The following is a 13,332-nucleotide window of genomic DNA, read 5'->3' on the forward strand; positions in this document are numbered from 1 at the left end:
CATGAGCCAAATACCGTAACACCCTGGCCTTTGATGGGTTTGGATTTTTAACATTACTCCTGAGATTTCAGGAAGTGGGGTTACAGTTACACTCCTTATAGCTTCTAAGTGTATTAAGTTGAATGTAAGGATGCATAATATTGTTTGAATTGAGCCCCACTACCAATTCTTTAAAAAATGGCATGAATTCTTATACGTAAATGATTTGGTGGAACTATTCCATCATAATTTCTAAATTGTTTATATACCAAGGTAGCCTTAATTTGTATATGTTTCAGTACAATGAAATTTTACTCCCTCTGGGATGCTGTTTGGTTTGTATTTTGAGGAATGTTTTTCTCATGGGAAGAGGAACCTATGACTTCTGTACCTAGATAATTTGTTACATTAAAAAGCTGCTCTTTCAGCAATGTAAGTATATACATACATGTTTTTATGAGGAAAAAAAGCAGCAGAGATCAGAAGACTGCCACCGTGCTTGGAGAAGAAAGAAAGCCGCGCGTGGCCTTCGCAGTGCTCGCCGGGACTCGTAGTTCCAGGTCTGCGGGCTCCTCCCAGGCGGGGATCTACTTCCTCTCTCGGCCGCGGCCGGAGCACCCGGAAGCTGAGGGGGCGTAAAGTCTTTCGCTTCCTTTCCCCGCCTCTTAGTCCCGCAGATTGCTAGTCGACGTGGCCAATAGGAGGGCTGACTGATACTTCCTGTTACTTGATTGGCTTAAAATTTTGCAACCGCCCGGACAAACTTGCCGAGGATTGGCTGAGCCTTCAGTTTTGAAAATCATAGATTTCGCCCGCGCTGCGCCGCCTGGTTGCTCCTCCCGTGCGGTGAGTCCCGAAGGCCCGGAGCCAAGTGGGTCTGGGCAAGCGGGGCCTTACCTAGGGATACCACCGGACTTGGATCGGAGCAGCCTTCAGGGGACGTGGCGCAGTCGAGTGAGTGCGCGTGGGCGTGGGGATTGGGGGGTGGTTCGCGATTTTTTCCCCGGTCCTCTGCTCCGTCCCTGTCGACTCCGGACCAGGGTCGTGACTCCCCACCCCAGCCCCTGGCTACCTGGGCATATGAGGGTCACCTCTTCCAAGTGGCGAGGTCGCCTGCCTTGGTTCTCGGGCCCGAGAGGCCTCCCACCCTTTCCACCTAGGCCCTCAGCTTCCTAGAGCATAGCCCCGTTCCCTCCGCTCCCGGCTGCTTGGCACTTTGTTTTGTGCCTGTGAGGATTAGTGTTGACTTGGACGCGCAGGAAGCCCGAAACCAACCCGGTTGTTTGGCGGAATGATGCCAGATGGCATCTCTGTGCAGTTAAACCCCTCTCTCAACGCCCCCGCCCCCAGCTGAGCAGCATTTTAAACTGACCATTTCCGGAGGCTGGGCCGCCCCTTGTCACTCCCCAAGCCTGTTCGCTGTCAGCGGTTCAGTTTCATTCAGCTAACATGGGTTGCTCGCGGGGTTGCCCAGAGCCAAGACTGGGCGCCTGCCTTTCAGAAGTTGATATCTAGAAGGCGGTATAGCCCGTGGTTAAGGGCACGGTTCTATTTATGCCCCTGATTTACCGGCTGATTTTGACTTCTCTTTGCCTCAATTTCCTCATCTGCCCATGCGTATCCTCAAGGTTGTGGTGAGAATTAAATGAGATGATGTCTGACTCGGGCATGGAGTATGACTCAGTAAATGGGAGCAGCTGCTATGCGCTTTCTGCACAGAGGTGTGGTAGGCGCCCAACTTACAGCACCCTGAAAAGGACAGGAGTCATAGAGGAGGACGATGGGGCCTTCAGTCTGGTGTATGGTGTGGAAGAAGTGTTGGAGAGGAGGAAGACTGGAGAGTGTCTCCCTCGGTGAGGTGTTGAGTGCTCTTTATCTGTGTGCAGGTGCTTACATGGGTTGAAGAAGAGATTTTTGCTGCTCTTCCAGGAGCCTGATTCTTGGTACACTGATTCCTTCTTTTTCAGGGTCACCTCTGTTTTAACTTACGGTAACCCTTTTTAAATGGTTGCGCTAAGGTCTGCTAGAAGCAAACCTCCCCGTGAAAGAAGTCCAATTGCTTTCATGGACTTTGTGAAAGAAGCTCTCATCCACGTTGCCCATTTGAACAAATACTTTTTAAAAAGTTAGCCAGTTGTTGCTTTTCTCTGCAAACCTTTGGCTTCCTTAAACAGTTTTCTCTTTTCTGGCCTGAGGTCCTGCGCTTTGCCAGGGCTGTGGTCTGGGTGCAGAAGGGTTAGGGGAAGGTGAAGGATGACAGTGAAAAGGGCTTGCCCATGATTGGCTGGCTGCAGAGCCGAGGTTTCAGCCCAAAGCCTGTACGATCCTGCCCATTTGGCCCTGCCCTGATTATTGCTGCCCTTGGCATCTGGGAACAGGGGTTTTGAACAGGTGTTGGTCAGTTCTAACCTGTGCAGATTAAGTTTATTTGGTGCCCTTTGTGTGGTGGGATGAGCCCCTATAGGATGTTTATTTCTAGGTGTAGAGTTGATGGGTGGATTAATTCATTTAACAAATAGTCCTTGTTGCCAGGCACTGCTGTGCTCTGGGCATTCAACGATGAGCAAGACAGACAGGGGTTTGCCCTCAGAGAGCAATTGTTTAGTGGGCAGGGACAGGCAGTAAGCAACAGATAAGCACGCAAGTGCTCTGCAGAGAATTACAATCAATGAATGGGATCATGGCTGGGGCTACTTTAGATTGGTTTTCAGGTTTTCCTGAGGATCTGAGATCCAAGCCATGAGGAGTGAGCCATACAAAATGCGAGACAATGTTCCAGACGCAGGGCAGAGCTTGTTGAGGAACAAAGACTACTGTGTCCTTGAATCAAGCCTGAGGAAGTCCCATGAGACTGAAACCTGACCTGGTGCTACGCCCTGTGAGGGATCAAGGGGTCAGCAATTTATCCCTTCCTTACAAGACCTTCCATTGTAGGTGGGAGGCTGAGCTGTGCATGGTTTTTTTTTTTTTGAGACAGAGTCTCCCTCTGTCGCCTAGGCTGGAGTGCAGTGGTGTGATCTTGGCTCATTGCAGCCTCTGCCTCCTAGGTTCAAGCGATTCTCCTGCGTCAGCCTCCTGAGTAGCTGGGATTATAGGCGTGCACCACCACACACGGCTAATTTTTTTGTATCTTTAGTAGAGACTGGGTTTCACCACGTTGGCCAGGCTGGTCTTGAACTCCTGACCTCGTGATCTGCCCACTTCGGCCCTCTAAAGTGCTGGGATTACAGGTGTGAGCCACCGTGCCCGGCCAGTTCTTGGTTTTAAAGAGGTAAGTCAGGATGGTGGATCACTGCCATTGACTTGAGGCATGCAGTCTGTTGTTATGGCTTATGACCACCACCCATTCATTTGTTCTTTCACTCATTCACCTGTTGGGATATTTAATGAGCCCCTGTTGTGATGTAGTAGAATATGGTTGTCTCTTGGAATCTTCAGGGGATTGGTTCCAGGACCTCCTTTGGATACCAAAATCCACAGATGTTCAAGTCCCTGATATAAAATGACAGTATTTGCATATAACCTACACACATCCTCCTGTATACTTTATATCTCTATATTACTTATAACACCTAATATGATGTAAAAGCTATGCAAGTAGTTGTTATACTGTATTATTAGGGAATAATGACAAGGGAAAAGAGTCTATACATGTTCAGTACAGATGCAGCTCTTTTTCAAATATTTTCCACTGGTGGTTGATTGCATCCATGGATGTGGAACTCACAGGTATGGAGGGCTGATTGTACTTCTTCCTTGCTTGAGGTTTTTGTAATGGCTATCAAGTTTTTTGTTTTGTTTTTTTTTTTTTGAGACAGTCTCGCTGCGACGCCCAGGCTGGGGTGCAATGGCGTGATCTTGGCTCACTGCAACCTCCACTTCCTTAGTTCAAGTGATTCTCCAGGCTCAGCCTCCCAAGTAGCTGGGATTACAGGCGCACACCACCATGACCGGCTAATTGTTTTTGTATTTCTAGTAGAGTTGGGGTTTCACCACATTGGCCAGGCTGGTTTTGAACTCCTGACCTCATGTGATCTACCTGCCTCGGCCTCCCAAAGCGCTGGGATTACGGGTGTGAACCACTGCGCCCGGCTGGTTATCAAGTTTTAAGGAGGATACCTGAGCTGCTAGTTTTATAAGAAAGTGAGAAAAAACTGTTGTTGTGTTTTCTCTTGCTCAATGCTTGTAGGCAAGTTTTCTTAAAAGCAAGATATTGCTTACTGTTCCCTCCTTGTTCTATTTATGCTCCATTTGGAGGGCATTTCAGCTCAAGGGAGAGGGGTGTGGGAGGCCCCTTGAGGGCATATCTCTGGATCACTACTTTCTCACTCATTCCTTTGGAACACAGAATCTCTTCTGCTCACTGGCCTCTTAAAGAGGCAGTTGGGTTTGATGTTCTTTGGCCTGATGTCTGGAGTCAGCTTGTATGTAGTGCAGGGTGGCTGTGTCTTAGCCCTTACTTAACCATGAGTAGTAAGATGAGGGCCTACTGGAGAGTGAGAACAGGACTGTGTTTGGGCAGGGAGTGAGGGGCCCTGGGGTGGCCAGGAAGACAGATGGCAGTGCCCTGTCGTCTTAAGCCCAGAAAAGGCCATTTATAAGGAGGACTGTCAATGTCAGAATTGGTTGGGAACTGTGGACTTATGGGGACAGTCATGCTGGCGGGGGGGTGGGGACAGGGAGGTATTTGAAGAGTGTGAGTAGAAGGGCTTCTCTTTGTAGAGATGAGGCTAGGGGATGAGTGTTTGGAATTCTGCAGCTCTGGGGAGTGGCTGTGAGCAGAGAGGGGCCCTGGTTCGGGCACTGGGTGTTTGTGGTGGTTGTGGGTCGGATGAGTATTGCAGCTTGGAGAAAGCCCCAGACCCGTACCCTGGGCCCCTAACTTGTGCCTCTTGTCCCTGCCTTCACCAGACAGAGCCACCATGGGGACGACGGCCCCAGGGCCCATTCACCTGCTGGAGCTATGTGACCAGAAGCTCATGGAGTTTCTCTGCAACATGGATAATAAGGACTTGGTGTGGCTTGAGGAGATCCAAGAGGAGGCCGAGCGCATGTTCACCAGGTGAAGACAGGGGCACAGTGAGAGGCTGGGAACACCAGGGCCTGTCTGGGCTGCTTTGGTCTTGGGGACACAACAGCCCCTCGTCCCCGCCTACCTGGCAAAACAGACAGCCTGTCAGGGCTCCCTGCTGTATACTGTGTGTGCAGTGTGCTGGGGGCCTGACCTAGTGTCATGGGAAGAGGCAGCAGGAGAGATCCAGTCCCTTGCCTATTCGCCATCGTTGCTGGCTGGGCCTCTCAGGGTATGTGGCAATGGACGTGCGCCTGGGAGCTTTCTTCCCTGCCGTGTCTCCAGGAGGAAGCCCTGAGTGCCCGCAGGTGACTTGCACATGGCCTTGGAGAGCTCACTTGGTGCTGGACACCCCAGCTTGACCTGTCGCTGCCAGGAAATGGGCAGGGGCCAGGCTGGGTGGGAGAGGGGACCAGTGGTTCCCAGGCAGCCTCGAGTGACACCCTCCTTGTGCCAAACAGAGAATTCAGCAAAGAGCCAGAGCTGATGCCCAAAACACCTTCTCAGAAGAACCGACGGAAGAAGAGACGGATTTCTTATGTTCAGGATGAAAACAGAGATCCCATCAGGAGAAGGTAGGAGGGGTTGGGGGAGAGTGAGCTGAGCAGTGGGCTCTGCGGAGGCTTGGTGCCATCTGGGAGTTTGATTCTGAAGGTGTTGATTTGGAAGTAGCAGCCTGTAGGAGGGGTGGTGGGTACCACCGCGGGTACTGCGTGGGCCATGCTGAGAGGGGTTGGGATGCCACAGGGAACTATAGCTTGACCCAAGACACTGGAGTCCAAATCTGTGGCTGTGTGTTGGGGGTGGGGGTGTTTGATCTGGGCCCTGGAGAATGGGAAAGATTTCCGTAGGTGGGATGAAAAAGAGAAGCCGTCCTTCTGTTAGGTGAGTGTGACCAGGGGTGTAGACCACGTGCCTTGTCCCAGCCGTCATATTGTCATGCTTGTTTTAGTCCCCCTCAGGAATGATTGGGGCTGCAGAATGCTAGGGAAGGAGGCTGGGTCTTGGGGTTAGGCTTGGGTGTGAACCCCAGCTCTGCCCCTTAGCAGAGCAGTACGGCTTTGAATTGAATTTCTGCCTCTCTGAGCCTCCGTTCCTCATCCCTAAAATGGGGATAGTGGTCTCTGCCTCTCAAGGGCGTGCTCTGGATTAAGGCAGAGCGTGTGTAAGGCTTTCAGCAGGGGCTCGGTGTGGTGTAACTTCAGTCAGCCGGAGGTTTGGATGAATATAATCTTCCTAGCCAGTTCTGTGCGGATTGTGGCATGATCCCCAATTTACAGTTAGGAAGACTGCGGCTCAGACAAGAATGGCCTGGGGCCTCATGGCTAGAGGTGGCAGAATCTGGCCTGGAACCCAGATCTTTTGCCTTCACATTCTCTTATCATACTGTATCCAAGCTGGTGGCTCTTGGAGAGACTGGGTGCCACCCTGTCCTGCTGCCCGTCTCAGCCTCTGCCCTGCTGCCCCTGCCAGGTTATCCCGCAGAAAGTCTCGGAGCAGCCAGCTGAGCTCCCGACGCCTCCGCAGCAAGGACAGTGTAGAGAAGCTGGCTACAATGGTGGGGGAGAACGGCTCCGTCCTGCGGCGTGTGACCCGTGCTGCGGCTGCGGCTGCCGCGGCTACCATGGCATTGGCTGCACCTTCTTCACCCACCCCTGAGTCTCCCACGATGCTGACTAAGAAGCCGGAGGATAACCACACCCAGTGCCAGCTGGTGCCTGTGGTGGAGATCGGCATCAGTGAGCGCCAGAATGCTGAGCAGCATGTCACCCAGCTCATGTCCACCGAGCCTCTGCCCCGCACTCTGTCCCCGACTCCGGCTTCAGCCACAGCTCCAACCTCCCAGGGCATCCCGACATCGGATGAGGAATCAACACCTAAGAAGTCAAAGGCCAGGATACTGGAGTCCATCACAGTGAGCTCCCTGATGGCTACACCCCAGGACCCCAAAGGTCAAGGGGTCGGGACGGGGCGGTCTGCGTCTAAGCTCAGGATTGCACAGGTCTCCCCTGGCCCACGGGACTCGCCAGCCTTTCCAGACTCTCCATGGCGGGAGCGGGTGCTGGCTCCCATCCTGCCGGATAACTTCTCCACGCCCACGGGCTCTCACATGGACTCTCAATCGGTGCGGCACAGCCCGATCGCCCCGTCTTCCCCGAGTCCCCAAGTCTTAGCCCAGAAGTACTCTCTGGTGGCCAAACAGGAAAGTGTTGTCCGCAGGGCGAGCAGAAGGCTTGCCAAGAAGACTGCCGAAGAGCCAGCTGCCTCTGGCCGCATCATCTGTGAGTCTGGGGGCTTGGCAGTGGCGGGTGGTCCTTGGTGCCAGGCTCAGATGGAGGCTTTCTGAGGGATCATCTAGCAAGGAGCTGTCCAGAGAGCTTTCTGCAGTGAGGTAGATGTTACACATCTGTGCTGTCCTGGGATGGTGGCCGCTAGCTGGCCTCATCTGGCGATTGTGTCCTCAAAATGTGGCTAGTGTGATTGAGGAACTGAATTTTAAATTGTATTGCATTCTACTTCTTTTAGATTTAAATAGTTACATGTAGCTAGTGGCTTCCACGTTGGATGGTGCAGGTCTGACCCAACCTACTTGCTTTACAAGTGAGGAAACTGAGCTTCGGGAAGGTCGGCCACCGTGTGGCTGTGGTTACTGGCCATGTTGAGGCTGGAGCCTGGGCCTCTTCCGCAGGGCCAGCTCATTCCTCCCAACCCTATGCTGCAGAGGCCACTTAAATTCACCGGGTTTGCGCGCCGCCTATTGGCGACACTGTGTTTGATCTGGAGGAGGGAATTATGGCAGCAGGCTCCTTCTGGGAGATCAGATGACTGGGCATCTGATGGGAGCCAGGAGGGGGAACCAAGCTGACTCTGGAGCTGGCCGGCCTGGGTCTGAGTGCCGACTCAGCCATTCACCCACCCTGCAGCCTGGGGCAGGTCCTGGAAACTTCACGGGCCTCCACTCCTTGCCTGTCAACTGGGGCTAATCGCGTCACTTCAAAGGGTCGTTGTGAGGTTTTCTTTGGTCACCCCACACAGGGAGTTTAGAAGGGTGCCTGGCATATAGGAAGGACTCGGTAACGTTAGCTGCTGTCTCAGATCTCAGCTTAGGGGGCCATTGCCCACTGGAGCAGGTGTCTGGAGGGGCAGGCTGGCTGCATGAGGAGGTGAATCTGAGCTGGGAGGGTTCTGAAGGATGGCTGCGCTTTTGCTGAGTGGAAAAAAAAATGCGGGGATATGTGTTATTGGCAGAGGGAACAGCTTGTACGAAGACCCTGATGCCTAAAGCAACAAGTGATGGGTGTCTGGGGCTCATGCTCACACAAGAGCTTGAACTTGACCCCACTGAAGCAAAAGAAGTGGCTTGATGATGGGAAAGTGAGGGAAACAGGGAGACCAGATAGGAGGCTGCTGTAAGGATGCAGGCAGAGGACGGGCGAAGCAGCGGATTGGTGGCGAGGATAGGCCAGGATTTATCTTTTTTTTTTTTGATACAGAGTCTCGCTCTGTTGCCCAGGCTGGAGTGCAATGGCACGATCTCGGCTCACTGCAACCTCTGCATGCCTCTCAGGTTCAAGCAATTCTCCTGCCTCAGTCTCCCGAGTAGCAGGGATTACAAGCGCCCGCCACCACACCAGGCTAATTTTTGTGTTTTTGTTTTTTAGTAGAGATGGGGTTTCACCATGTTGGCCAGGCTGGTTTCGAACTCCTGACCTCAAGTGATTCACCCGCCTCAGCCTCCCAAAGTGCCGGGATTACAAGTGTGAGCTACTGCGCCCAGCCCAGGTTTTATCTCAATGCATATTAAATAGTAGCTGGCATCTGCCTGGCACTTTAAGATTTATAAAAGGAAAGGTTATTTCATTTGGTCCTTACAGCAGCATTGTTAGCTTGTGAGGAATTTTTCACTTTACAGAGGAGGAAACTGAGGCTTAAGGAGGCCATGGAGTCTGTAAATCGGGAAGCTGGGGCTTGAGCGCTGTGTGTTTCATTCTGTCCAGAAAGTCAGGTGCTTGCAGAAGAGGCTTTGTGCAAGGCCGCAGGGCAGGGCCTGTCAGGCAGGGGAGGGCACCTCACCTTGGCAGCTTTCTCTCTGCCTGAGTCACACTGCCTGGGGACGGGCCTGCTCCAGGGTTTGGGGTGACATACTCTGGGGCGTGTGCAGATGTGCAGTCTGCCACACTGTCTATTTCTGGATTCTCAGAAGGATCTAAATGGTTCTGATCTGTTTTGGAGATTTTCTCAGGCCTGGATCTGATCTTGGGAAGGGGCTTCAAGGGGGCAGGTGAGCCTGGGCCTGTAGAGGGAGGGCCAGGCAGGGTTGCAGAGAATCTCTGGAGACCTTTGGAGCAGACATCCAGATCTGCAGCTCTCATGCCCTTCCATCACTCTTCCCTCTCTGTCTACCCTTTCCCTGCCCATGAATGGGCTTCTGATTTGACTGGTGCATGTTACCTGGGTCTGTCTGACTCCCAGCCCAGCATCATCTCTCCTCTTGAGGGGGTGGAGGAGAGAGAGGAGGATACAGGATCTAGGATCTGGAGTCACACAGACCCTGGGTGACCTTGGGCACACCCCTTCTCTCAACCTCAGCTTTTCTGTGAAATGGTGATAACACTTGCTTTGAATGTGAATAGATAACTCATCTTAGTGCTTGAGTGTAGTGGATACTCAGTACATCTTATTTGAGAAAACTCACCAATGGCTGATGCTCAGTTTGGGTGCGACAAGGCCGACCCCTAGTGAGGAGCTGCAAGGGTGTCAGGGAGTGGGGCGGTGACAGGGGAGGAGGCTTCCTGGGGGTCTTCCTGATACCAGGCTCTGGGAGAGGCTCTCGGGCAGCTCCAAGGTGGGGTCTTGGTTTGGGTGTTCCCCACGAGCAGCCCTTGACACAAGGATTTGAGTTCAATTTGTTAATTTTTGGGAAATTAACAAATTTAATTTCCCAAAAATTAAATTCGGGATGGGAAGGAAACACCTGCACCAGAGGAATGGAAAAATGAGATAGGAAAAAAAGCCAGCAGTCAGCGTGGGTGGAGGGGGCTTCTGGAAGCCAGAGTGTGGCCCCGGGGCGTGGAACTGCTGTGTGTCAGCAGGAATCCCCTGCCTCCTGGCCTGGTGCGCACCTGCCTGCGGGGCCCATCGGGCAGCAGTTCTGAAGTGGATAGGAAGGGACAGGCCCACTGCCTCAGGACTCCACCTTGGGGCGTTCGAGCCACCTCTGCATTGGAGAACAGTCCTTCCGTCCCTCTGCCAGTGCTTAGGCCACCTCCCTACCACCAGACCAGCTCTGAGGCCTGAATGGCGTGCAGATGGCACTTAGCATTCCAGAGAATGCTTGTGCTGGTGGGAGAGCCATGTAGTCACATGGGCGTCTTCATCAGGGAGCACGTGAGCTGGGATGACACAGCATGGGGAGATGAGGAGGATGTATCTTCTGGGTATAAACCCCTTAAATGGGGGTCATCACCACCCATGACTGTCAGCCCGGCGCTGCAGCTGCTCCCACCACCTCCCCAAACCTGGCTGCTATACCCAGGAAGGGTCCTGGCTTCCCTTCTCTGTGCCTGGCCTGTTGTCTTCCCTCTTTTCCTGAGACCCTGTGCACCCCAACCTCCCGCTGGCCACCTCCCAGCCTGAACTCTGACCAAGCCCCCATGGCTCAGGATGCGCCAGCTCAGCTACCTTCTCTCTGTTCCCCAAAAAAGCCTCTTTTTTTCCTGCCTCGTGGCCTTGGCCCTCCTTCTCCCTAGACCAGTGGCACTGGGAACAGGCATGCTCCCAGCTAGGAAGAAGCTGGGGACATAAAGCTAGCAGCTGTGGTGAGGATACCAGGGTGAGTGCTGAGGGTGAGGGACCTGGGCTTCCTGTTTTTAATGATTAAGCCTCAGCCTCAAAAAGCTTTTGACAGCCTGGACAACATGGCCAGACCCTATCTCTACCAAAATGGAAAAAATTAGCCAGGTATGGTGGCATGTGCCTGTAGTCCCAGCTACTCAGGAGGCTGAGGTGGGAGGATTGCTTGAACCCAGGAGGTCGAGGCTGCACTGAGCTGAGATTGTGCCACTGCACTCCAGCCTAGGTGACAGAGTGAGACTCTGTTAAAAAAAAAAAAAAAAAAGCTTTGATTATGAGGTTATATCTATTGATCGTTACTGTATTAAAAATTAAAACTGAGGAGTTTAAAAGTATTTTAAATATTAATATTTTTATATGAATATTTAGTACTTTAAAGATTTAAAAATATTGTTTAATATTTTAACATTATAAAATGCAAGTACCAAGCCTATCACCTGTTTACATTAAGACTTTTTATGAAAAAATAACTTTTCCAAAACAAAAATGTACTGAAGAGACTGGCATTATTCTACATTTTGCAAATCTCTTTATTGTATGACTTTAAATAAGCCACATTCTGCGTTTGATCTGTTGTTGCATTGTGTTGTTTGGGTTAAAGTAACTGAAGAACTGGACGGGCGAGGTGGCTCACACCTGTAATCCTAGCACATTGGGAGGCCAAGGTGGGCGGATCATGAGGTTAAGAGATTGAGACCGTCTTGGCCAACATGGTGAAACCCTGTCTCTACTGAAAATACAAAAAATTATCTGGGCGTGGTGGCACGTGCCTGTAGTCCCAGCTACTCAGGAAGCTGAGGCAGGAGGATTGCTTGAAACCGGGAGGTGGAGGTTGCAGTGAGCTGAATTCACGCCACTTCACTCCAGCCTGGGTGATAGAGTGAGACTCTGTCTCAAAAAAAAAGTAGCTGAAGAACATCTGGCCTCACATAGACGTGTAGTTGGGAAAGGGAGGAGTATCTTCATAGCTTTTTCAGATAATTATGCATATTCTTTGTTATCAGGACCAGCGCAAGAAGTGGTAGTTCTTAAAGGTTTGTTGTGGTGTGGAATCTGAAACCATGTTGCTGATTCCACACAGGTCTACCTTGCACTTTGTTTTGGTTTTTTTTGTTTTGTTTTGTTTTGTTTTGTTTTGTTTTGTTTTGTTTTTGAGATGAAATCTCACTCTGTCGCCCAGGCTGGAGTGCAGTGGTGCGATCTCAGCTCACTGCAACATCTGCCTCCCGGTTCAAGTGATTCTCTTGCCTCAGCCTCCCGAGTAGCTGGGATTACAGGTGCCCACCGACGCCCGGATAATTTTTGTCTTTTCAGTAGAGACGGGGTTTCACCATATTGCCAGGCTGGTCTCAAACTCCTGACCTCAAATCATCCGTCCGCCTCGGCTTCCCAAAGTGCTGGGATTACAGGCGTGAGCCACCACAACTGGCCACACTTTGAATGGATCTTTTAGATGTATGTGATTTCATAACCACATACATCGATCATTTCGAAAATATTGTTTCACCAAGTTATGCACATCTTCCAACTGTTGACACCCTTCATTATATAATATCCTAAAAAAGCACATTTGTTTTCTGACCTCATCAGAAAAGTCCTTAGATATTAGGATGCTGTGACCCTGCTGGTGGTGGATACGCGCTTTTCAAAATTCTACTCTTGGATTCGTTTTGGCTCAATTTTTTTTTCTTTTTGAGATGGAGTCTTGCTCTGTTGCCCAGGCTGGAGTGCAGTGGCACAATCTCAGCTCACTGCAAGCTCCGCCTCCCGGGTTCACGCCATTCTCCTGCCTCAGCCTCCCGAGTAGCTGGGACTACAGGCGCCCACCACTACGCCTGGCTAATTTTTTGTATTTTTAGTAGAGACGGGGTTTCACCGTGGTCTCGATCTCCTGACCTAGTGATCCGCCCGCCTCGGCCTCCCAAAGTGCTGGGATTACAGGCGTGAGCCACCGCACCCAGCCTTGGCCCAATTTTTAAATTATTGTCAGCACATGGTGTTTTATTTTTGTGATGGATTCACTTCATTGACTTGTGAGAAAATGTCTTCCAGATACCCAAGACTGAATAACCATTGTCAGTCGTTCTTTTAATTAATAATAGTGGTTCAGGTGAAAAAGTGGCTAGTGCAGCTGGCAGCTTAGAGACGAGCGCTTTTCACAGAGAGTTGGGTTTGCAGCAACAGGCATTGTGCACACTTCCCACCTCAGCACACAGAAGAGTAGAATGGCATGTACTTGAGTTTAGATTTAGTAAAATTAGGACTTTTGCAGGCGCAGTGGCTCACGCCTGTAATCCCAGCACTTTGGGAGGCTGAGGCAGGTGGTTCACTTGAGGACGAGTTCAAGACCAGCTTGGCCAACATAGCGAAACCCTATCTCTACTAAAAATATAAAAAATTAGCTGGGTGTGGTGGTACGTGCCTGTAAT

The 13,332-nt window shown here is 51.3% G+C and overlaps 1 protein-coding gene across 8 annotated transcripts in view; it reads left to right on the plus strand.

Annotated features, from left to right (window-relative positions):
* The first annotated feature begins 772 nt into the window (after nucleotides 1-772).
* The window catches only part of INCENP (inner centromere protein), a 30,714-nt gene continuing 18,154 nt past the window's right edge, over nucleotides 773-13,332 (plus strand). For 4 of the 8 annotated variants that reach the window (XM_008953887.5, XM_057299162.2, XM_055094409.2 and 1 more), the window contains exons 1-4: nucleotides 773-933; nucleotides 4,891-5,041; nucleotides 5,512-5,625; nucleotides 6,524-7,332. In XM_008953887.5, coding sequence (XP_008952135.1) covers nucleotides 4,902-5,041; nucleotides 5,512-5,625; nucleotides 6,524-7,332 — 1,063 coding nt within the window. In that variant the 5' untranslated portion in view covers nucleotides 773-933; nucleotides 4,891-4,901. Of the gene's footprint in view, nucleotides 934-1,433; nucleotides 1,833-4,890; nucleotides 5,042-5,511; nucleotides 5,626-6,523; nucleotides 7,333-13,332 lie in introns of those variants that run through there. The other 4 variants (XM_034932783.3, XM_034932785.3, XM_034932782.3 and 1 more) reach the window with 3 other exon arrangements.

This window comes from Pan paniscus, chromosome 9, assembly GCF_029289425.2.
Source record: "Pan paniscus chromosome 9, NHGRI_mPanPan1-v2.0_pri, whole genome shotgun sequence".
In the NCBI taxonomy this organism is placed as follows: Eukaryota; Metazoa; Chordata; class Mammalia; order Primates; family Hominidae; genus Pan; species Pan paniscus.